Source organism: Pseudogymnoascus verrucosus (genome assembly GCF_001662655.1).
Source record: "Pseudogymnoascus verrucosus strain UAMH 10579 unplaced genomic scaffold scaffold_44, whole genome shotgun sequence".
NCBI classification, from domain to species: domain Eukaryota; kingdom Fungi; phylum Ascomycota; class Leotiomycetes; order Thelebolales; family Thelebolaceae; genus Pseudogymnoascus; species Pseudogymnoascus verrucosus.
Window position 1 is genome coordinate 129,086 of NW_017263695.1, and position 22,760 is coordinate 151,845.

A 22,760-nucleotide genomic window follows, 5' to 3' on the forward strand; every position below is an offset into this window, starting at 1 on the left:
GAAACCTCTATGAGTCTTATAGGTTAAGACCTAGCGTTACAAGTTGGTCCTTCTGCTAAGAGCATCTGCTCTTGCATTCTTAGAGCCCTTATAATAAGTTATTGTAAAGTTGTAGGCTATAAGGGTTTCTACCTAGTAGACTTGTCTATAGTTCAAAACTTTAGTCGTAGTAAAGTATATAAGATTCTTATGATCTGTCTACACTTGTATAGTGTAGGTAGATCCCTTAAGATATACTTGCTACTACTTAAAGGCAACGACAATAGCTAGCAGCTCCTTGTTGTAGATGTTATAATTAAGCTCTATAGGTAACAGTTTCCTAAAGTAGTATGTAATTAGTTTAAACTTACCGTTCTCGTCTAGCTAATTTAGACATGCTCTAATCGCAAAGTCTAAAGAGTCCGTCTTAAGGATAATCTTCCTTATAGGGTTAAATGTAGTAAGGATAGGTGCTTCTGTAAACTTCGTCTTAAGCTCCTAGAAGGCAGCCTCTACTTTATCTATCCATTTAAACGCAAGGTCTTTCCTAGTAAGCTCTATAAGCAGTTAAGCTACCTTAGAATATCCTGTAATAAACTAACGGTAGAAGTTAGTAAAGCCTAGGAAGGCTTGTACTTCTTTAACTATAGTTAGTATTAGCTATTCTAACACTACTATAACCTTTGCTTAGTCTATCTTAATGCTGTGCGTTCTAATAATGTAACCTAAGAATTCAACTTAGTTCTTATAAAACTTGCATTTCTCTAGCTTTAATAGTAGGTTGTATTCCTTTAGCTTCTAGAGGACGAGCTTAACATGCTAAGCATGTTTGTCCTTGCTTGCTAAGTATACTAGTATATTATCTAAGTAAACGATTGTAAATATGTCTAGATATTTATACAAAGCATTATTCATTAAGCGTTGTATAGATGTAGGGGCGTTAGTTAGCCTAAAGGGCATAACTTAATATTTAAATAGACTATAGTAGGTGTAGAATGCCGTTTTCTACTCCTTGCCGTTAGCTATTTAGATTAGGTTGTACGTGCTATGTAGATCTAGCTTAGTAAAGATCTTAGCTCCTTAGAATCTATCGTGTAACTCATTAATTAACGGTAAGGCGTACTAATCCTTTATCGTTATATTGTTTAATGCTCGATAGTCTACGCATAGTCGTTTGCTCCCATCCTTCTTAGGAACCTATAACATTAGGCTTCCTATAAGGGATTTAGATAGTCTAATAAATCCCTTCTTAAGATTATCATTAATATACTCCTTTAGCAGTTTTAGTTCGTCTGCTAACATCTAGTATATTAGTCTAAACAGTAGACTCTTTCCTTCTTCTAAGGGTATTACATAATCCTATAGTTAGTGCTTAGGGAGCGCCTTGTTCTTAGGGCCTTCCTAGAATAGATGCTTGTATTCCTTATACTCTACTAGTATACTTGTTAGTAAGGGTGCCTAGGCTAGGTCACTAGGCTCTATAGAGGTCGCATACACCTTACGTTAGCCCTAAGAGGGTTTCTCCTATTATAGCGTGTCCGTTTGTTGTTTATACACGCACTAGCTCATTATAATTTTCTTATTCTACTAGTTAATCTAGGGGTTGTGTTTCCTAAGCCACAGTACACTAAGGATACATGTATAATTGTCTATGTATATAATGTCGAATTAGATCGTTTCCTTATGTCTACGTAGCATAACCATTTCTAATGGGACCGTCTTATAGGTTACTATTCCCTTATTAGTTGAGATAGGCTCTCTATCTACAACCATTAACGGGTAGGGGTTAGTTTTCAATTGCATCTTAAAACCTTAGGTGTCTGCTACTTTCCTTGTTATAAAGTTGCCTATTGCTCCTAAGTTAATTATTGCTTAGAGGTGTTGCTATTGTACCTTAGCAACTATATATAGCTATATGCTGCCCTCTATAGCGCATAGCTGTTCCTTACTAGGCCTCTTATTGTCGCTTGTTAGTAGCCTACCGTTAAGGACTCCTAGTTTTTTGACTTTAATTGTCTAGTGGATCGTTGCTTCGTAAGGATCCCCTTCATTAATTCCTAGTTGTAGTATACTAGTCTTTGTCTAGTAGGGAAGTAGGCATAGTCCGTCTTCTTAAGGTAGTGCTATAAGCAGTCCTAAGTATAACACTATAACTATAGTACAAATTTGTACTAGGGGTAATTAGTCCTAGATGCGTCTTGTGTCTATAGTTTGTCCCCTTCCTTGTTAGTAGTAGCTCTGTTAAAACGGTAGCTGTTTGCAGCCTAGATTTCTATAGGCTATAGACCTTTATAGTTATCCCCTAGCTCTAGCTACTCTAATACCTACAGTAGGCTTTCTTAGTGGTCTTCGTAGACCTCCTTGTTAAGGTAGTATATATTAATGATTTTTCCTCTAGCAATAGCGTCCTAGACGTTATACTTACGAAGTTTATACTTAAGCCATCCTATAGCTTCTTGTTCTATGTAGTTTGCTCTATGTAGTTCCTACTAGGTAGGGTATCTAAGTTAGCATCTCATTTTACAGACTATAACCTCCTAGTCTTATGTAGTACCCTACTACATTGCTAGTAGCCTAGGTATAGGAATTCCTTCGTTAGTGACGTTTTAGAGCACTGTCTCTTTGTAGACTTCTACTACTCCTGCTACTTGTTCCTTAAAGAGGGTCTTTTACACGCTTTCTTTAAAGGCGCTTATCCTACGTTCCTAAGAACTAGTAAAGACCTCTTTAACAGCTAACGAATCGTTGCTATTGTCTTCTCCATTTAATGTATCGAATTCCTCGAGGTCCTAGGTAGTAACTTCCTAGACCTCTTTTCCTTTAGACGTAGCAGCTAGTTGTCCTTACTAAGTGGCATTAATTTGCTTACTATACTTCTGTCCTCCGTTCCCTTTCTTTAACTACTTGCAATCCCTAGCTATATAGCTAGGCTTGTTACAATTAAAGTAGAGTCGTTCCTTAAGCTGTTGCTCCTTATTAGGATTATAGGGCTAGTTGCCTTGTTTAAAGGTAGCGTTGAGTTCTATTAGCTAAGGCTAATAGCTTCTCTGCTTTAGTCTCTTCTAGACCTAAGTAGGTTTCTATCCTCCCTTCTTAAGTCGACGCTTGTAGTGGCGATTGTTAATTAATGTAGTAGCGAGGATTAATTTCTCTAAATCGTCTAGACAGACACTACGAGCAATCTTGTCCTTAATAGAGTCCTTTAAGCTGTTATAGTACCTTGCTTATAAGGCATCGTCGTTCTAATTAGTTCGTCCTATGTACTGCTAGAATTCGGCAGTGTAGGACGTAACTAATCCTATGTGTTAGATTTTTAGCAGGTGTCGTTCCACTGTTCTCTTAGCGTCTAAGTTGCTAAACACCTTAGTAATCTAGGTCTTAAACCCCTTCTAGGTCCTAAAGATTTCTCTAGTAGTAACTGCTATGTTAGTGTAGAGTTGTCCCTTAAGTCCTTTCTTCTCTAAGTACTTATTAACGAAGAACTTAACCTAGTTAAAGGCAGCCCCTCTTAAAAGGGCTATAGCCTAAAGGACTTAGTTAGCTTCATTCTTAAGTATATAAGCATTAAATCTAATGTATAAGTTGCACTTAAGGAGAAAAGCCTTAAGCTTGTGTCGTTCTCTACTATAGGGCTTAGGCATCTAAACCTTAACGACTTGTTTATAGGCTAGGGCTGTTTCTATAGCAGTAGAGACTACTAGGGAAGCTGTAGGTTCTAGGGACTTGCTCTTTCTAACGGAAGACATGTTGCTTTATGTATAAGCTAGTAACTTGTAGAAGTGGTGCTTAAAGTGTAACGCTAGGTCTTAACTATAAGACTTATAGAGGTTTTATTGCGTTAGTTTACTTAATAGAGGAGGCAGGGGATTAGACACAAAGGCTTTTATAAAACACGTTATAGTATATAATAGAATACTATATTAAGTTAAGCATGAAGCTCCTATCTAAGAACTATCTATCTACTTATATAGTAGCGTCGTGCTAAAGGGAATAGTTAGAATAGCAGACTCTCTAACTATTCCTACTATTCCTACTAATCTAATTACGTGTGTGTCCTATAAGAGGTGCTATACTTATTATAGGCACCGATTCCCATAGGTGCCTTTCTAAGGAGGCACCTTGCTCTATATAGGTACCTTTCCTAATAGGCACCTCTCCTTTGCTAGGTACCTTCTAAGAAAGGTACCTTTCCCTAGAGGTGCCCTTATTAACTAAGCTACCTATAGTCTCTGCGTCCATTTCCTACTGCTAATTAGCCGCAAGCTATTTTACCTTATTATTCCATCTTGCGGCATATAGGTTGCATATCTTAGCTGTAACAGCTACCTTTAAACCCCCTATGTAGGTGTCGAGGAAGGAAACTATAAAAGGGTTAATAGAAAGGTTGTGCTAAAAAGGGCGTTTAGTTGAATAAATGGCTCTGAAATTAGCATGTGTATAATGATTAAGGGAAAGGGATTAAGGGCTAAGTCTTTAAGACATACTTAATGCTCTATCTAAGGCTATGTAGGGCGTTAGAATTTATAGAGGGCCTACAATCTAGGAGTGAGCCATTTAGCTGTTTACAACACATATAGTGCTAATATTAGCTAATGAGTTAAAAGAACTAATGCCTATAGATGTCATCATTCTTATTTCTATACATTAGTCTTGCATAGCTCTTAGCCTTACTATAGCGAATTGTTTATAAGTGTATTAAAGAGAAGTAGGCATCGTCTATACCCCTACTAGACAGTATAAATGCAGACAGATTCCTAGCATTATATAAGTGTAACTTACATTCTCATTTAAGTTTCTTTAGATCGAAGATTGTTTTACCTTATAGCTTTTCTACAACATAAACAAGTGTTTTTAACAAACTTAGCAGAAACTGTAGAAAACTCTCTAAGAGTGAGTCATAAAGAGGTTCTAATATCAAAATTTCAGCTAACTGTTAAAGAACTCAGTTGTGTCAACAATGTGTTAAAATCCACAACGAGCATCTTTACTTAGCTTAAATCAAGATCATTACCTACAAGAAGAGATAATATCTAACGACAATATCGACCTTAGCGTTGTAGCGGTAAGTCTTAACAACAGTAGCACTACTAGTTTCTAAGATTAATCGTTATTAGGAAAATGCAAAATATCCTATAGTAACGCTACTACAAAGTTAGTATCTTCCTAGTTTTCGCTATACTGTTACGGCTAAGACATGCAACCTATATGCTGCAAGATGGAATAATAAGGTAAAATAGCTTGTAGCTAATTAGCAGTAGGAAATGGACGTAGAGACTGTAAGTAGCTTAGTTAATGAGGGCACCTCTAGGGAAAGGTACCTTTCTTAGAAGGTACCTAGCAAAGGAGAGGTGCCTATTAGGAAAGGCACCTATGTAGAGCAAGGTGCCTCCTTAGAAAGGCACCTATGGGAATCGGTGCCTACAATAAGTGTAGTACCTCTTATAGGACACACACGTAATTAGATTAGTAGGAATAGTAGGAATAGTTAGAGAGTCTACTATTCTAACTATTCCCTTTAGCACAACGCTACTATATAAGTAGATGGATAGTTCTTAGATAGGAGCTTCGTGCTCAACTTAATATAGTATTCTATTATATACTATAACGTGTTTTACAAAAGCCTTTGTGTCTAATCCCCTGCCTCCTCTGTTAAGTAAACTAATGCAACGAAACCTCTATGAGTCTTATAGTTAAGACCTAGCGTTACATGAGATTAAAGGAGCAAGGGAAAGGGGTGAACTAAAAAGGGTCAGTGTGCTTATAGAACTAGTAGTGAGGAAAGATAGTGCGACTACGGGAGGCTAGGACGAGGATAAGGAGTTCGAGTTGTAAATTTGTACAATAAGTGTAACACAATAGAAATACTTTCTTAGAAAAAGCTACTATGGCTTGTAAGTGCTACACAGGTCAGCTTTGCTCAACCCTAGATAACCGCCCCACGTTCCGATTCCGTGTGATTCCGCGTTGCCGATTAGTAGGCTTTCTTAGACATGTCTAATAGACGACCCTTTCCATTTGCTAACCCGCTTGCATTTCACATTCCACTTAGGATATCTGCTGGTGATTCTACAGCATAGTCATGAAGAATGACAGCACCATTGTCCTCGTCATACAACCCGATACAACCGGCAACAAGTTAGGCAGTTGGGCAGATCGGACCATCATGTCATAGTCACGCTAGTCGGTAAATATATAAAAAGCAAGTGCATCATCCACAGGTTCGCGAGAGATATCACGTGCTAAGGCTTTCTACTAGGTAGCGATGAGAGCATTTAAATAGTCATAGGCTTTGTTTAGTTGTAGACAAACTCAACAGTTTTTGCAAGATAATAATAATTAGGAGACATTTGGAATCTCAAATATTAAAGATATAAACCGTGTCGATGGTGTGTGTGATTTAAATAACTGATTTAACTAGTTAATACTTCACTACATCCGTCACGATAGTAGTGAATTTTTACATCTAAAGCCACTAAGTTAAGATGCTGTGTTCGTACGTGCTTACGGAGGATATTAATGCGTTTAAAAACCTTATCCTTCTTTGCTAGCCTAGCCTCCTCGTTAGACTTATAGAGATCACATGTTAAATCTAGCCCTTAGATCTACTAAACACTTACAATCGTCTCGTTTTTGTACAGCTTCTAGACATTAGAGAGATGTTCCGACTGTTTCTTCTCTAACTTTAGCCCCTTATACTTACGAGGGCATTCTTGTCGGTTGCAAATTAGCGCTAGGTTATTGACGAAAGTGATCCGCACTTTAATGACCTGATCCTCATCTAAATCATTAAGTGACATGCCTAGCATTTTAACAATTACAGCTCGCTCCTTAAGTTTGTACTTCTTTAGAGGGGAGGTAAGAGCATTAGTAGGGTAGATTCCCTACATTTGTCAATTGACCTCATTAGTGTAGACGTTTATATGAAATTCTTTAATAGTCTTCTTAAGTAATGCGTCGCTTAATTAACGTCTTAAATTGTTTATATTAGCTTAAGCCTCTTTATGCTGCTCGAATAACTTCGTTCCCTAAGCCGCCTTAATTGTAGTGTAGCCCTTTAGCTTGATCTCTTAGCTATATGTGTTACGTAACGTAGCTGCCTTAACGATGTCTAGATGATTTTTAATCTTAAGCTTCTGCTCATCTATAAGGGATGAAGGGCATCTCCTATGACGAGCTAGCTGGCTAACTCTTTGTATAAGATCGTCTCGTCGTAGTGTGCCTAGATAGATGCCTTAGCAGTCTTTGTCGACAAAGTCTAGTATGTAGTACCGCTTGTAAACATTCCTACTATTGCCTATAATATGTCTGCGTTCCTTAGGGGTTAGTGCGTCTATAACAGCATATATTAGCAAATAGGACAGTAAATACTACTAGAAGAATAGATAAAAAGGATTAATATCATACTATTCAGCTCCTTCCTAGAACCTCGCTATAGGCTATAGAGCTTAAGCGCCTTCTTATATCCCATCACCTAACCGAGGCAAACAAAGTAATATCGATACTTTGCATACTAGAAAGATTTAGTCTTAGAAATATAGACTCCATTAGTAGTGACCTCGACGTCGCGGAAGACAGGTCGTTCTGCCCATTCGTCGTCCCATTTAAGTGTTATGTAGTCGGCGTCTAGAGGGACAACTAGATTGTAGATATCCCTTAAAGATTTGAATTCGTTTTTAAACGCGTTATTAGCAAGAGCAAGTGCTAGCATAAAGCTGACTGCACAGCATAATAGGTCTTCCCCTTCATAGAATGTAAACTTCTTCCTGTTTAAATCAGTAAATTGCAGAAGCAATGTAGCTTGGCTACTGCACATAGGTACCACTTACTTCTTAGATTTCCCTCTAGACCTTTTAATGTGCTTGAGGTTTAAAGTCATGACGATTATTAGCCGTTTCCCTTTAACCATAGAAGGGAAGAGATGGAATGTGATATCTAAATAGAGTAGAGGACGCTTCCTAACAAGAGCTTTAGGCCTCGAGCTTATGCAGCCACTAAAATCTATAAGTAACGATTCTTGTACCCGGAGTCGTTCATAGGGATATAACTCTGTATCATTTACCTAGTTGCTATGTTGTAGATTGCATAGATCATCAACAAACAGCGCGTACTTCTCCTTTTCGGACGTATTAAGTTCGAGATATTGCAGGATCTACTGTTTCAAAGTCAGTATCGTCTAGCTCAGTACTAAGAGGGGCAACTTACGTTACGAATATCAAATAAAATGTCGTCAGTCATATATCTCTGTGCTACTTGTGCATATAACATGCTTAGAGTCTTCTAGTATGTCATAATGGAGGATTCTTTCGTTATGCGTGAGTTTTCATATCGCTAGCAGAGGTATGCCTTAAAAATAGGTGCTTCGCCCTTAGCAAGGGCCTCTAATGGATTATTACTAAGTACGAAATCGAGATCTTCATCCTTAGGAGCGACTTCTTTCTCAGCCTTTAATTTCGCCCAAAACCTATTAAGCAAGGGTTAGCAAAGATGTCTAAATGCGCACAGCTAACTAGTAATGAAGACTTACAGCGCCTAAAACTTCTCTGCCCTCGCTATTATAATCTTTGTATCGTCACCGTGATTTGATAGGTTGACACCTGCTTTACTAAAATCTGCTATCTTTCGCTAGTAGGACACGGTTTCAGATTCACTTTCAGACTGGGAATTGTAGCCAGAATCTAGGCGCAGCTCATTGCCAGCATGTAGAGATGCTAATTGCTTGCGGCGATGCATGTTTTTCTTTTTAATCCGCGGTTCATTGAGTCGCCGTTGTTCCTCCACGTTTACTGGCACTGCAGAAGGAACTCCACCTCGGCCATTATGAAGCCCCACACGTTGGGCGTGGCGTCGAGGAAGTTGCGGGGGTAGATTGGCCATAAAGAGAGTGTATATTGCAAAAGGTGGCAGTGTATGAGATCAACAGCTATGGTGTTCAGGCTGGGAAATTGCGCTCGACGTTGATATTCCAAGAAGCGTGTATTCCTTTGGATCTGCAATATCGCCTGTAACAACCTGATTCTCTAGCTGTGTTGGCTGTAGAATAGTTATGGATGATGAAAGAGTGAAAGGTAAAGACAGTAGAGCGAAATAAACCACAAGGCTGCTTGAAAGCACCGAGCCGACGATAGAGCGAGTGATTTAAGGACATGTAAAGAGAGTAAAGAGTGTTAGGGCGAGATGGCAGGATTATATACATTTTCTGTCCAGCAGGTCACGAAGTAGGTTGCGTGGGTTACTTTGCCTTGTTATTTTTACCTTGAAAATGGCCCTCACATTTCGGGGGGCAACCTATTTCGCGATGGTGATTGTAGTTGTCCTTAAGGCGGCAAGCCAAATTTATGTTAGCGTGGAGTTAGCGTAGGTAACCGAGCGGAGAGGCCGCGTAAAGCAGCGGGCAAATGCTGCTATAAACAGCTGCTAAATCGCCAACATGTAGTGTATAGTAGTAATGAGTATATAGAAGTTCCTTACACTATAAAAAAATTAACAAAAATGAAAGGTAATAGGCAACAGGCAGTAGATGAAGTCTTAAGAGGGTGCAAACAACAACAGGGTATACGGATCTTTTGCCCTTTATTTAATCTTACTCTTTATCCATTTATTCCCCCCATTTCCCCAATTTCCTATTCCAGCATAGTCCCATCCAATTCTCCATCATCCCAAAACGTGGCCGCAACAACAATTCCCCGATCCAACCAATAATTCCTCCCTCGCTTCTCCCAGCTTCCACAGACAGCTCTCCCCAACCACGCAACCGTAGCTCCCTTCCAACTCGAGCAGCAACGCAACGCACGCGGCGCTGTCACACTACGAATCCACGCAATTGAGGTTTCGTGAAGTTCGACATCATGGCTGCTGTAATCCAAGGTCTCTTCGGAGGGTCAAAGGACGACCAGCCCAAGGTCGTGGCGGATAATGGTGCGTCTCCCAATCTCAATCCAAATCCCAATCCATTCATTCGCCCCCTTCTCCCCCCTTCTCCCTCCCCCAATCCTCACACCTCCCCAACGCCCCAATCCACCACCACCACAACCACCTCTCTAACCCCTCTCCCAGACTTCGCAGACTTCGCCTCCGCCCCCGAACCAACCCCCGCCTCCTTCGCCGCCCCCGCCGGCACCACCCCCCTCGCCGCGACCGCCACACCCGCCCTCCCCTACACAAAATGGTACAACATCCACGAGCGGCACTCCCTCTCCGAGTTCAAGGGCGAAGGCTACATCCTGCTCCTCCTCCTCGCGCTGGGTACAATCCACATCCTCGGCACACGCGCGAACCGCCGCCGTGCTCGCGGATGGGCCGTTGCGCACGCGCCAGTCTTGCATAATGAGTTTGCGCTTGTGGGGTTTGCGCCACAGCAGCCGGGGGCGGGGGATGCGGAGGGGGAGGGACTTGCGAGGGCGATTGAGAAGGCGGGGAAGGATGGGGAGGTGTTGAAGGAGGTTGGACTCAGCAATTTCCTCGGATACGCTACTGGGCGACTTAATGTTGCCTTCCTCGACATTGAAATCGACCTCCTCAAGCGGTACAACCCGGTTCTTCAGTTCATCGAGAACGCAGCGGGGTTCTTCTTCGAATCCATGCCAGCCCCTGTGGAGCGCGTGTCGGCGATCCTCTACCCCTTCGATGGGAAAGAGGCCTTGACTGTCCCCGGCCTCCCTGGTATGGCGGAGCTGAAGGGCGGGAAGAGCGGGTACGACAATTTCGTCTGGGCCGTCGTGCATAAAGATCGCATGCGCCAGCTGCGCGACGAGAGATACGACGTCAGTATCACTGTCACCAAGGACCACCCTAGACTCCCGGAGTGGGCGACTGTCATGTCCGAGAGCGCTGAGATCACCGAGGCGATGCTTACACCCGCTCTTGTGGCTGCGGTGGAGAAGGCGGGGGAGGCGTTCGAGCATTTGATTATCACTGACCAGCCCACCGACCAGCCTCTCAGCGTTGACGAGACTGTGTCGAAGAAGCGAGTCTACCTCTCCCTCCGCCTTCCCGCCTCAGGGGATTACGAGGAGACGCTGCCGATCTTCACGTATTTCATCCAGCTTGCTGACTTTTTGGTTGAGAAAGCGCATTTCAGACCGGAGGTTATGAAGAAGGTGAAGGGAGGGAGGGAGGATGTGGTGAAGAGGTTGGTGAAGGCGGATACGGATGGGAAGGCGGAGGAGAGGGCGCTGGAGAGGGAGAAGGCGAAGAAGGCGAAGAGGGATAAGGAACTAGCAGGCTTGGATGCGAAGGCGCAGAAGAAGTTTTTGGAGAAGGAGAAGGAGAGGGAGATGAAGAGGAGTATGAAGAAGGGGAGTCAGAAGGGTTAGGTGTGGGATAGGATGGGATATAATGTGTACTTTGTAGATATTATGTGCTTTTTTGTGGCGGGGATGGGAGGTAGGGGGGTGGTGAGGTGGGGATTCGTTAAAATTATTTTATTTCGTAGCTGTATTACATTTGTGCTTGTCTCCCAATACCTTTAAACTGACTCCGCTGCGTTGTTGGCCTGAGAAGCTCTCATGTAAAAGCAGAATCCCCCAAAAAGAGGCGCGCACGATCTCGAGCATAACTTCCCACACCCTTGATTTACTACCAAAGCATTCTAGTTGTTTGCCCAATATCCACTTTTCCTACAAAAAAAACATAAAAAAATAAATGCCGAAGCAATCAAACACTGGAGAAACGGCGAATCGAACGCCGGACCTCTTCTATGCTAAAGAAGCGTTATACCACTAAACCATATCCCCTTTGATGTGTTGTCACCCACCGCCCTTTTTACTATTGTTACTTACTCATTGTTACTGTTACTGTTACTTAACCGCGGTCGAAGATGGGATGTTTTGGGAAAACTACTAATATCTCGAGAAGGAGAGTGGGAGGGAGAGGGAGACAAGTATGAAGAAGTGGGGGGGGCCGGGGGGGGGATGGCAGAAGGGGTAGGTGTGGGATGGGGATGCGATGTAATGTGTACTTTCTTTTTGGTAGATATGATGGCTTTTTTGCTATGGTGGGGGATGATGGGGAAGGCCGGGGTGGTTTAGGGGGGGATGAGCTAGAATTATTTTTATTCGTAGTTGTAATAATTACATTGTGCTTGTCTCCTTATGCGTGTGGACTGGTTCTGCTATGTGGACCTCAGAGGGCTCCCATGTGGAAGTAGAAGCACTAGGGAAGGGGGGGAGCGAGCAGGGAGCGAGAGCGTTAACTTCCCACGCCCTTTGCTATGGTGCGCTAAGCAGCACTACTATTTCGCTCGGTGGTTCAACATCATCCCGGAACCCGCGATGGAGTAGAGGAGTTTCGTACGTGGAATGGCTTGCTGGGCTACGGCGTAAGTAGAGGCTGTGATGTAGTCCTGTGGAATTCCATGGGTTGGTTTGCGCGTAGGGACGGAGGTACTCTGCAGTGGGAAGGTGCGATGGTGGTGGTGATGGGGATGATGCGGAGATAAGAGAGCTTAGAGATACACGGTATGGGTGGAGTTGTTTGCTGTGTTCCAATCCTGTGCCTTGTCGTCGTTAATACGCTGGAATCGTCGGTGTTGGAAGGTTAAGAAGTTACGCTCAGGCTTGCGAAAATGATGAGTTGGAACGGAATAAGCTACCTAGTATAATCGGCGTTGTGAGAGAGCTGGAAAAAGATGATTACGAGCTAAGAAGCTCTTGGTATGGAATTTTGATAGGAGAGGCTTCCTTCTGTAGATGATTAAACAACTAAATACTCATATATACCATATGTGATTGTTAGAGTTAAGTATGAAACTTCTTTATTTTACGAGCTGCGAAAGATGAGTAGTGCTTCGTTAGATTTGAAATGGAATTTACAGTTCGCCTCGCAAAATCGTTTTGCTTCGGGCCGCAACCTAACATCCGAAAATACAACAAAGCCGATGGGCCAGTACCCCTAATACAATAATCGTTAGGGCTTTAGATGTGGCATATACAGTACTATCACACAGCAAGAACATTGACTTATCTAGCCGCCCATTCCTGCAATAATCTCTAAACTTTAAGCTTCTTCCGAGCTCCTATCAGTCTGCAACTACAAGTGTGAATAAAATTTGTCGTAAATATAATTTCCTAATTAGGCATAGTACATTACCTTTTCCCAAATGCGCATTGGCCTCTACATAGTAAAGTGAAAACGCCTTGCGAGTTTCGCGCTAGTGCATTTCTGGTATATATCTTGCTGCGCATCGCCCTTTAAGGCGGAATACGCGCGTACTGTTTATTGCGTGCGGAGGAGTAGTAAGCAGAGGCGAATGGAGAGGGTTTGAAATTGAAATTATCTGTAACAATCTAGGTGTAAATATACTACATATATATATATTAATAGAAGTGGGATTTTAGAGAGTGCCAATCGATTAGATAGTTGTACTTAACAAGCTTTCTAAAAGCGATATGTCCCGACCTCACAATCAAACGAGAAGTTGCATTTGCAAAAGCGACAGGTCGCCAAGACATCACATTATAGCTATACACCCTGTCACAGCTCATTTTGCTTTCTATTCCTACCCATTACTATCATATATCCCCTTTATAACTCAAACTCATCCTCCTCCCCATCCCCACCGCACTGCGACCCACCCTTCTCCATCATCACTGGCTGGACCAGAACATTCACCGCTCCTATCCCTATCCCTCTCACCTTCGCCCTGCGTATCTCGTCCTTAAACGTCCCCTTCATTATCTCCCACACATCCTCGCGCCCAGCCTCAACGTCGGCATCGATTTCCAGGGGCCCTAGCCTCAGCACCAGCTTGACCATCGTGATGTCCGCTGGCCGGCACCGCAGCTTCTCCGCTAGGTCACCGAGGAACTCGTCTAGGGGCTTGGTACCGAAGCGTCCCGCTTCCCAGAAGGTCTGGCGCGTGATGCCGTCGGTGTGCTGGAGGATGTGGAAGGGGATTGGGAGGGGAGCCTTGGCGGGCGGCGCGGTTGGGGTGACTGAGTGCTTTGTTGGTGGGGGTGGGTGTTGTGCCGGAGGTAGTTGCTTTGTCGGCGGAGGCGAGGGCTTAAGTCTGGAATCCTGTGGAATTGGCACATTTAATGGAGCGGGTGACGGTGAGTGAAGTGGTGGAGATGGTGATGGGGATGGGGAAATATCCCTAGAGGCGACAAGAGGCGTGGGTAAATATGGGGACAAATATGGCGGTGCGGCAGGGGACTGGTGCTTCTGAGGATGTAGCGAATCTTTTTTGGACTGCGCTTGATCTTTATCTAGTTCCGTAGTCTTCATTATAGTTGGCGGACCAGTTGGATGCTGCTTTTTCAGGACAACCTGTGCCCGGGATTTGCTGCTAGCATTGCTGCTCTGGGAGGTTGGGACGGGGCTCTCCGACTGATCGTCGGCAATGTACTCATTGACATTGGCGCTGGGAACGGTTCCTGAGATGACACGAGGTACAGGTTTGCGGTCGGAGACCCGACGGGGAGAGCCAAAATCGCTGCGTATGCTTTCTGAAGACTTGCCGTTAGAAATCTTTGGGCGTTTGAGGGCGCGATCATCACCTCGCATTGGTACTTTCGGTGATGAACCAGGAGTTGATTGAGAGGGGCGCTTCGAGGAGGTGCTGCGTGACGTTGTGTCTGATAACGGTTTGCTGGCTAACTTGTTTGGAGATAGGTGAGCCTCATCATAGAGGCGGTTTTTCCGCCGAGTCGCGCGTGGTGTGGTAGTGGGTTCATCGTCTTGAATGGTATAGACATCATCTCCAACCTCGGTCTCACATGTGGCGGCATACTTTGACGTGCTTTGAGGCTTGTCGGGCGTGAATTCACGCGTGCTCAGTTCCTCGTCCGATTCCTCTTCACTCTTGTGCCGATCCTTAACTTTAGGAACTATTACCATATCTGTAGCAGGACGATTTACAGAACTTTCAATAGAGCTGCAAGTAATTTAGTAGCTTTCTTTGTATCGACGCAAGGAACTTACATGCTAGGGGCTAGATTCTCTGATGCGTCCCTTGATGATTGACGACCAACGCTATGGCGAAATGGATCTCGCGACTCATTGTTCTTAGGATATTTTGCATTGTTAAAAGCATATTTATTCTGTTTCCAGAACAGCTGCTTTAGCAAATCAATTATTCTAGCGGTCGTTAGTTACTTCTACGCATCTGAAGAGGGGTACCTACTTCTCTTCGTCGTCAGGGAAGCACAGCCTGTCTCCTGGGTTCTCGAGGTGAGGCCAAAATTTCTCTCCAGTTCCGACCCCATGGAGAAAGGTGTTGGCCATTCTCGTTAGATCATCTTGTGTACTTTGAAGCTTCCACTGGATCAGATCGGTGCCGGAACGGTTGTCGCTCGTCCTGTAAGTCTTACGCCATTTGTGACTGAAGTCGGTGAAAGCGTTTTGTTCTTTAGAGTTGCGAAAGCCAAGTGCATCACAGATGTCGCGCAGAGAAGGGACTTTGCTCAGCAACACTGTAGGCTTCCTATTTGCCTTCTTGCCCATAGTCGTGATGTTGTCTCGTGTGATGTGTTGGAAAATCGTTCTAACATTTACGATAGAATGGGGTAGGATGAAGGCAGCGTGGTGGTTTGGAAAGAGAAAGTATATTTTGGAATGTAGTCTCCGACAAGGTTTCTTAAAGAACCCCTTGGTAGGTGGCTACAGGGGTTGGAATCCCACGACTTTCGGCATTAATTGTGACCATGAGTTATCGCTCAGCCCCGAAAGTGAGGGAAGTGATTGGTCTATAGGAACCAACACTGCACGGTCCCTCTAGTTCCAACAAGAGATAAAAGTAGGAAGACGCACCTCATCACAAAAGTGTCAGAAGTGCAACGGCGACGACACCATCTTTTGAATCTGACAATGTCGTCGCTATTAAAGAGCAAGAACATAGATAGCTATCGCGATTTGAGTTCTTCGCGGCTTCCTTTTCGAGTCGTTGCACCTTTCTCTAATTAAGCCTATTAATTTCGGACTAGTAGTCGTTAAGACGTACATCAAGATGTACACGCTGGTTGAATTAGAACAAGGCTCTGAAATGCATTTTGACAGACCTCCCAAAGATGTCTGCCTTGGGGCTGTGGGAGTTGCTTTAGAAAGAAAATCCTGCATTGGCCCAATTTGTTTGAAAGTCCTGGGGTGCGAGGCGAGCTTGGTTTTCAGAGAAATATAAATACCCAGCCACTCCTGTCGAGAGTTGAGATTCTTGTTTTTTAGTAAAGATATTCTGCCTCAACCATTCTTCGCCATTCACTCTCAGGGCTACGAAATGCCCTCGACCTCTAATGCAGTGGGGACGCTGATGCAGCAGGGCCCTACCCCCCTACTTGCAAAGATTATAGGTCTACTTTTAGTGTTCATGAAAGACGGTGTCCCTCTCTTTGTCGCTGTATTATTTTTGATATTATATTGCTTTCAATACTTTAGCCTGCCTGGGCCTGGGAGTTTTAGACGTGAGAGAACATTTCCTACACACTTCCCCAAATAGTTGGCTTCTACTGTCCTTTACTCGACATAGCTGACGGATTAAAACTAAGATGTCGCTCCACAGCGACCACCATACCTTTACAACGAACACGAAACTATCGCCTCGAACAATTTCTACAATAACAATACACAAGCTGAACATGCCGCTCCCCGCAACAACCTCCTATTGCAATATTCTCTAGGTGGAGAGCCTACAGCCTCTGGAATTATTGCAGCGACTGCGCCTATTGACCATTTGCTCTCTATATCAGGAACGAAAAAGGTACGTGCTTTGCGTCAAAGAAGTGTGGTGCTCTTTAAACGTCACAATATAAAATACTAATACATGGGACTTATTAGGGTTCTTTTATAGCGAGGTCGACACCACCGAGGCGCTCAACCACAGCACGACCAGGCCCCCAACTGCAGCCGTTGTGAGAACGATCTGAGGAAATAAAGTCACGTAAGGGGACTATGCCTTTGGTACTACCGGCTTCCCCATTTTATATTCTGTTATTGCGCATGTGTTTACGGGATAGAGTCATGTGTCCCCTCACGATCGTTACGCTACTAGGTTCCCCATTTCTGATTATGTACTTGCGCATGTGTTTTGAGAGAGATAAAGTTATGTGTTCCTCAACGGCAATTCCAGTCACTACCTCATTCAAATTTATTTAAAAGACTACCTAGAGCTATAATTAAGAGCGTAATTTTCCCTTGAATAACACTGCGGATGTGATAGTGTCCACTCATATTTAACTATAATATAGTCATAGAAGAAGAACAATATAACCCCTTGTTAAGATCGAGAGATATTTGTTAAGAGAAATATCCCGACGTTCACGCCGTGTGCCCATGCTCATTGCCCATCTGTGCAGCGTTTTCCTTTACAAGCCCCATGAGACGATCGTACGCCCTCTGATCAGCACCATCGATGAACTGCCGAACGTTCTCCTCGACATTATAATGTAACGATCCATACTTATCGCTCAAATATCCGTATCCGAACAACTTCAGCCCAGGGTTATCCTTCAACTTCCGCCGGACATCTCGAACCTTCTTGGTATCAGGCTCGTCATCATACGCAAGGAATACCTCATCACCCCCCGCAACGAACTCGGTAAGCGCGGGCTTCGCCTCGTATATGAAATCAAAGAACTGGGCCCAATATAGAGGATTATCCGCCATGCCGCCCCCGTCTCCTGCACTAAAGCATTCCTTTACGTCGAGAGATCTAAGGACCTGGGCGTGGCTATGCACAAACCAGACCAGCTCCGGGCCAACGAAGCAGTTCTCCAATTTCAGAGTCTGTAAAACCGGGAGGTCATCAGGCTTCAGCGCAAGTGCGACATAGCGATACCCATCAAGACCAAGGGGGTCCCCTGCGTTGATATGAAGGTGTTTCAGCCCGCTCATGTGGTGGAGAAACGAGGTATCCAAGTTACGAAGAAACTCAGTATAGCCGTCTTGCGTATTTGTCATCCAACCCGCGCCGTTATCCATCCCGAGGATGTTAAAGGTAGCAGATTCGAGCTGGGAAAGAAATTGGCGGAACATCTCGGTGTCAAATGTAGATGTCCACTTGGGGATAAAGTCGTCGAGAATAAGCTCCCTCACATAATCAGCAGCTGAAAGCGACTGCCAAGTCTCCCTCATAAGCGCACGCCATTCCCATGCCTCTTCTTCCTCTCGGACGAAGTCTTCGGTCTCAATCTCCTCAAACAGATCAATAGACCCGCCGCCATTCATATTGCTCTCCCAGTATTCACCGTCATCGAAGTCAAAATCAAATCTGAGCCGGACCGTATGTAGATTTGGTGTGAAATGGCCTTCTAGGAGGTAAGATGCGGAGTGTGGTAGAGACATTGCTGTGAGTAGATCGCCGGAGTCGGAGTGGCCTGTGAACTCAATCCGTGATGTATGGTCGCCATGAGCTTTGACGGCCGCATGGGCAGATCTTGCTGATGCCGTACTGTTAGAGAAATATATTGTCTTAAAGATTTCTGGTATAAATTGAGTTCGATATTGTTTGCAAGTTGCGCTCAAGCGGACTTTATCAATTAGTTCGAGTTGCTTGGAAACTTGAAGGAGCAGTTCGTGAGGAAGAGCCGAAAGAGAAGCCATTTCCAACAGGTTCAGCAAACAAACACGACTCTAATAATTGAGAACAATCGTTACTCTGTCGTGAGGCAAAGAGGCCTCTAGTAGATAAATTAAGGCACCAGGGTAGAACTAGTACCGTTTCGACTAAACCCTACAACGAGAATGGAGATCCATTAATTCGAACGGCGGCAGTGTCCGAATACTAAGCGAATACTTGTAGGGACCCCTAGGTCGGGGCTTCCCGTCGCATTGAGCGGGCAAACACCTGTTTGGCTCTGCTGAACAGGATTCGCGGCCCTTCATTAAGCTGAGGGCCGCGAATCCACAGATCACTATTTTGGTAGCGCGATTCTTGTCCTCTCACGTACATCAATGGTTTTGTAGCTGCCCGCCCCTCGTGCTATGTCAAAGCTGCCGCTCACCGCTGGTCAGATTCTGAAAGGGAGGAATGGCCTATACGAAATTATTGAGGCACTGAAAACAAATAAGGTGTTTAAAGCCGCAATCGTTACCAGTACTTCCGAGGGAATACCTCCAGGCGCCCAAGAACTGTCTATCATGAGGGCCATTCTTCGATAGCTCGTTGACTTGTTAATAGTGCTGTGATCAAGACAGAAACAGATCAGTCCATGAAGTATGTCTTCAACCGTGAGCGAAACAATTACGAACTCCCGCACATGGCTTCATGTAGAACAATAAGAGCGCTCCGCGATGTTATTAGCTTTGACCCCCAAAAACCATTAGAGCCGCAGTGCATGGTCTTCGAGTGGATGGATCAGGATCTTCGGACAGTGCCATACTCTAGGTTTTGTTCCAAGCCTGAGCTCCCACGTGTGATCGCAAGATCAGTCCTAGAAACACTTGCCTTCCTGAAAGAAACGTACGGTGCTTTCCATTCAGGTATTATTCCCCAAACCTTACCTACACAGGCGCAGATTCTTACCGATTTTACAGATATCAATCCGAATAACATTCTACTATCAAATGACAACAGTGCATGCCCTGTTGTCAAAGTGGGCGATTTGGGGAACAGTAAGATAGCATTTATCTACCTACCAAACGAGACTAAAATAAATGTAGTGCTCAGAGAAGGCTACGATGATATACGGATCCAAAGCCTACCAACCCGTGACCCCGAAGTCTGGCGTGGCCTCGGGTGCTTTCACAGCTCCGACGTCTGGTCCCTCGGCGCGACGGTAATCTCCCTACCAACCAAACCCCACCAATAGACATGGAATCTAACAACTACCAAGTTGACATTCTGGCTTGCCCAAAGGCTCGTCTTTGGCGCCGGCGACAAGATCATAGATGATAACACTGAGGCATGGTGTATAGCCAAAATCATCCGCCTCGTAGGGTCGATATCGCCTCCTGTGAATGAGGCTTTCCTCGATGAGTTCTCGCTGGCGCGGGCGCTGGAGAAAGAGAAGTACGATGATCCGGAGACCGGGGAGATGAGCGATTTATCACTGTAGGGACGGTGCGGCAGGAGCTTGAGAGAATTGAGGGGGTGCCGCAGGATCTGATCGAGTTTATTGAGTACTTATTGGTTATTGATCATACGAAGAGGCCGACGGCGAGAGAAGCGCTGGGGCATCCGTACCTGGCGGACGTGGTAGCCTGAAGATGAAACGTTTGTTACTCACAATGGCCGTGGCATTGTTACTGTAGATTAGCCTAAATTGTTACTCTGTCGTGGGGCAGAGAGCCAGAGCCTCGAGGAGATAAAGTAAGGCAGACACGAGGAGAGGTCGTGCCGTATTGACTAAAACTACGACGAGAATAGAGCATAAAATTACTATCCATCTGTTATCCTGCAGCCATGTAATCGTTGGAGGATTAGTGATGATAAGTGGGTGCGATAAAAGTAATATCACAAGCGTAGAGACGATTAATCAAATGCGAATGCATACTAGTATCATATCTACTACAATCACTATAACTCGATTAAGAAGGCAAGATTTAGCCTTCGTTCTTTGAGGCTAAGCCTTGCCTTCTTAATCGAGTTATAGGAGTCGGGACAGCGGGGAATGCGGGGTTCCAGGATTTAAAGTTAGTTTCCTTGTCCTTGGCAGGTGCATGTCTGTGCCTAATATAGGGGTAGATCGCCTCATGACGCCACTACCTACGTTATAACTATGCTTTCTTTCCTCTCCCCTCCAGATATAATCACGTAACGTTACGTTACATATTAGACATGTCTTAACGGGCGAGCGGAGAGGGCATGGCAGTTCTATATTACCCTCAAGTATCAGCAGACAAAATGGACAAAATCATCGCCTCCCTTACCGTCCATGGCAATGTCTTTGTCTCATTGCTTCTTGCTTGTCACAGCGGTATCTCGCCTTTTGGCAGGTGCCGCTGCGACGCCTATCCTGACTGTGTCGAATGCGGCGCCAGTCGTTGATCTAGGCTATTCCCAATACGAAGGAACAACTTTGAGCTCAGAGGTTGACCAGTACCTGGGGATGCGATTTGCAGCACCTCCGCTGGGCAACTTGAGATTCCGAGCCCCACAGGAGCCTGCTGCAACGACAGGGATACAGGAAGCCAAGACTGTAAATACCTTAAAACCATCGTCTTCCTATATAATTATCATACTAAGCAATCTATAGCTTCAAACCGTCTGCCTAGGAAATGGCGTCCAGTTACCCTCTACTTTACAATCCGAAGACTGTCTTTTCGCCAACGTTTGGACCCCTGCGTCGGCTACTATTACGTCAAAACTCCCTGTTTGGATATACATCCAGGGAGGAGGGTATGCGAGTGATTCAAACGGGCGATACAACGGTTCAACCGTGGTTGAACAGTCAGGCCAAAATGTCGTCGTTGTCATGTTTAATTACAGGGTTGCGGCGTTTGGTTTCCTAGCTAGTGAGAAAATAAGGGCGAATGGGGATCTCAATGCGGGCTTGCTTGACCAACAACTGCTGTTCCGCTGGGTGAAGAAGTATATCCAGCAGGTATGTTTTTTCTACACGATTTCGAGATATAATCTCCCAAATGCTAACACACTGTGGCAGTTTGGAGGTGACCCGGATCATGTAGTCATTCATGGAGCATCTGCAGGAGCTGGATCCGTAGCTTTGCATTTGCTAGCATAGTGAGTATTCTATAGGTAGTATTCCGGTTTATCCCTGCTAATATCGTGCAGTGGTGGTCGGAATGACGATCTCTTCATTGGGGCTATTGGGGAGTCCGTCTTCCTCCCTACTTCGCCCAAAGTCTCTGAACTCGAGTGGCAGTTTGACCAGTTCGTCAGTGATGCGTCATGTGCTGGTTCAGCTGATGAATTGGAATGCCTCAGATCGCAAAACACGACAACCCTGCAGGCAGCAAACAAGGGGAGGCCATATCCTGGACAATCGAAATCCCCTAATTGGTACTGGACTCCTACTATCGACGGAGATTTCCTCCAAGACTACCCTTACAAACTGCTTGAGCAAGGGAAGTTTGTTAAAGTGCCCATTATGGTTGGAGGTTTGTCTCGGTCCCTCTCGCACTGTTGTTAATGCTAACCTCTCTTCAAGATGATACTGATGAGGGCACATCATTTGCTGACAACGCCGCATCTCTAGCTGATGTTGCTACATTTATGACGAGAAACTACCCCCGTCTATCTGCCAATGATACCGATGCCATAAACGCCCAATACCCACTCATGTCACCCCTTCCCAAACACAACCCCTATTTCCCCTCCGCATCAGCCGCCTACGGCGAGTCCACCTTCATCTGCCCAGGAAACTTCATCTGCAACTCCTTTGCGACTCACGTCTCCCCTAACAAAGTCTGGAACTACCGATACAACGTCAACAGCACCAATTACGACGACGCCGGGCTAGGCGTCGTGCACACCATCGAGACACAAGCTGTTTTCGGACCAGGTAACGTAGGCGAGACTCCAGCGGCTGACATCCAGTCCGGCATCACCACCGTCAATAGAAATATCGTCCCCGTGGTCATGAACTACTGGATTAGTTTTGTGAGGGCCCTGGATCCGAATACGTACCGGTTTGCGAGCGCGCCGCGATGGGGCGAGTTTGGGGATGGGAGGGATGGAGGGAGGAGGCTGAGGTTCGAGACTAATGCTACGGAAATGGAAGTGGTGCCCCGGGACCAGGTGGAGAGGTGTGAGTTCTGGAAGGACCTGGCGGTGGTGATGGAGCAGTGATTGGACTATTTCTCCTCTTGTGGTAGAGATGGAAATGATGAGACTACACTCAATACCCGATATATTCTCTAATAGGGGGTTAAGGATATAAAGGGGATAT

General features: G+C 44.8%; 6 protein-coding genes and 1 non-coding gene across 7 annotated transcripts; 3 read left to right on the forward strand and 4 right to left on the reverse strand.

Annotated features, from left to right (window-relative positions):
* Positions 1 to 8,307: 8,307 nt before the first annotated feature.
* Positions 8,308 to 8,795, reverse strand: VE01_08500 (uncharacterized protein; the record flags this gene model as incomplete). The annotated part of the gene is made up of 2 exons (XM_018277922.1): positions 8,308 to 8,440; positions 8,764 to 8,795. The coding sequence occupies 2 exons, from the start codon at positions 8,793 to 8,795 to the stop codon at positions 8,308 to 8,310; spliced, it is 165 nt and encodes a 54-aa protein (XP_018127558.1).
* A 921-nt stretch (positions 8,796 to 9,716) lies between these two features.
* Positions 9,717 to 11,355, forward strand: VE01_08501 (uncharacterized protein). The gene is made up of 2 exons (XM_018277923.2): positions 9,717 to 9,894; positions 10,033 to 11,355. Exons 1-2 carry the CDS (start codon positions 9,825 to 9,827, stop codon positions 11,289 to 11,291), a joined length of 1,329 nt encoding a protein of 442 aa, XP_018127559.1. The 5' UTR covers positions 9,717 to 9,824; the 3' UTR covers positions 11,292 to 11,355.
* A 283-nt stretch (positions 11,356 to 11,638) lies between these two features.
* VE01_08502 lies at positions 11,639 to 11,711 on the reverse strand (the record flags this gene model as incomplete). Its single annotated transcript has 1 exon — positions 11,639 to 11,711. It is a non-coding gene; the product is annotated as a tRNA-Ala (tRNA).
* Positions 11,712 to 13,362: 1,651 nt separating this feature from the next.
* On the reverse strand, positions 13,363 to 15,577 carry VE01_08503 (uncharacterized protein). Its single transcript, XM_018277924.2, has 3 exons — positions 15,101 to 15,577; positions 14,899 to 15,054; positions 13,363 to 14,851 (listed from the first exon to the last, which is right to left on the reverse strand). Exons 1-3 carry the CDS (start codon positions 15,418 to 15,420, stop codon positions 13,501 to 13,503), a joined length of 1,827 nt encoding a protein of 608 aa, XP_018127560.1. The 5' UTR covers positions 15,421 to 15,577; the 3' UTR covers positions 13,363 to 13,500.
* A 1,444-nt stretch (positions 15,578 to 17,021) lies between these two features.
* Positions 17,022 to 18,644, reverse strand: VE01_08504 (uncharacterized protein). The gene has a single exon (XM_018277925.2). The coding sequence runs from the start codon at positions 18,508 to 18,510 to the stop codon at positions 17,227 to 17,229; it is 1,284 nt and encodes a 427-aa protein (XP_018127561.2). The 5' UTR covers positions 18,511 to 18,644; the 3' UTR covers positions 17,022 to 17,226.
* Positions 18,645 to 18,891: 247 nt separating this feature from the next.
* VE01_08505 (uncharacterized protein) lies at positions 18,892 to 19,996 on the forward strand (the record flags this gene model as incomplete). Its single annotated transcript, XM_059463970.1, has 5 exons — positions 18,892 to 19,040; positions 19,088 to 19,389; positions 19,444 to 19,521; positions 19,570 to 19,685; positions 19,743 to 19,996. The coding sequence occupies 5 exons, from the start codon at positions 18,892 to 18,894 to the stop codon at positions 19,962 to 19,964; spliced, it is 867 nt and encodes a 288-aa protein (XP_059319457.1). The 3' UTR covers positions 19,965 to 19,996.
* A 793-nt stretch (positions 19,997 to 20,789) lies between these two features.
* On the forward strand, positions 20,790 to 22,660 carry VE01_08506 (uncharacterized protein; the record flags this gene model as incomplete). The annotated part of the gene is made up of 5 exons (XM_018277927.1): positions 20,790 to 21,047; positions 21,105 to 21,452; positions 21,513 to 21,592; positions 21,644 to 21,969; positions 22,020 to 22,660. The coding sequence occupies 5 exons, from the start codon at positions 20,790 to 20,792 to the stop codon at positions 22,658 to 22,660; spliced, it is 1,653 nt and encodes a 550-aa protein (XP_018127611.1).
* Between the last annotated feature and the right edge of the window lie 100 nt (positions 22,661 to 22,760).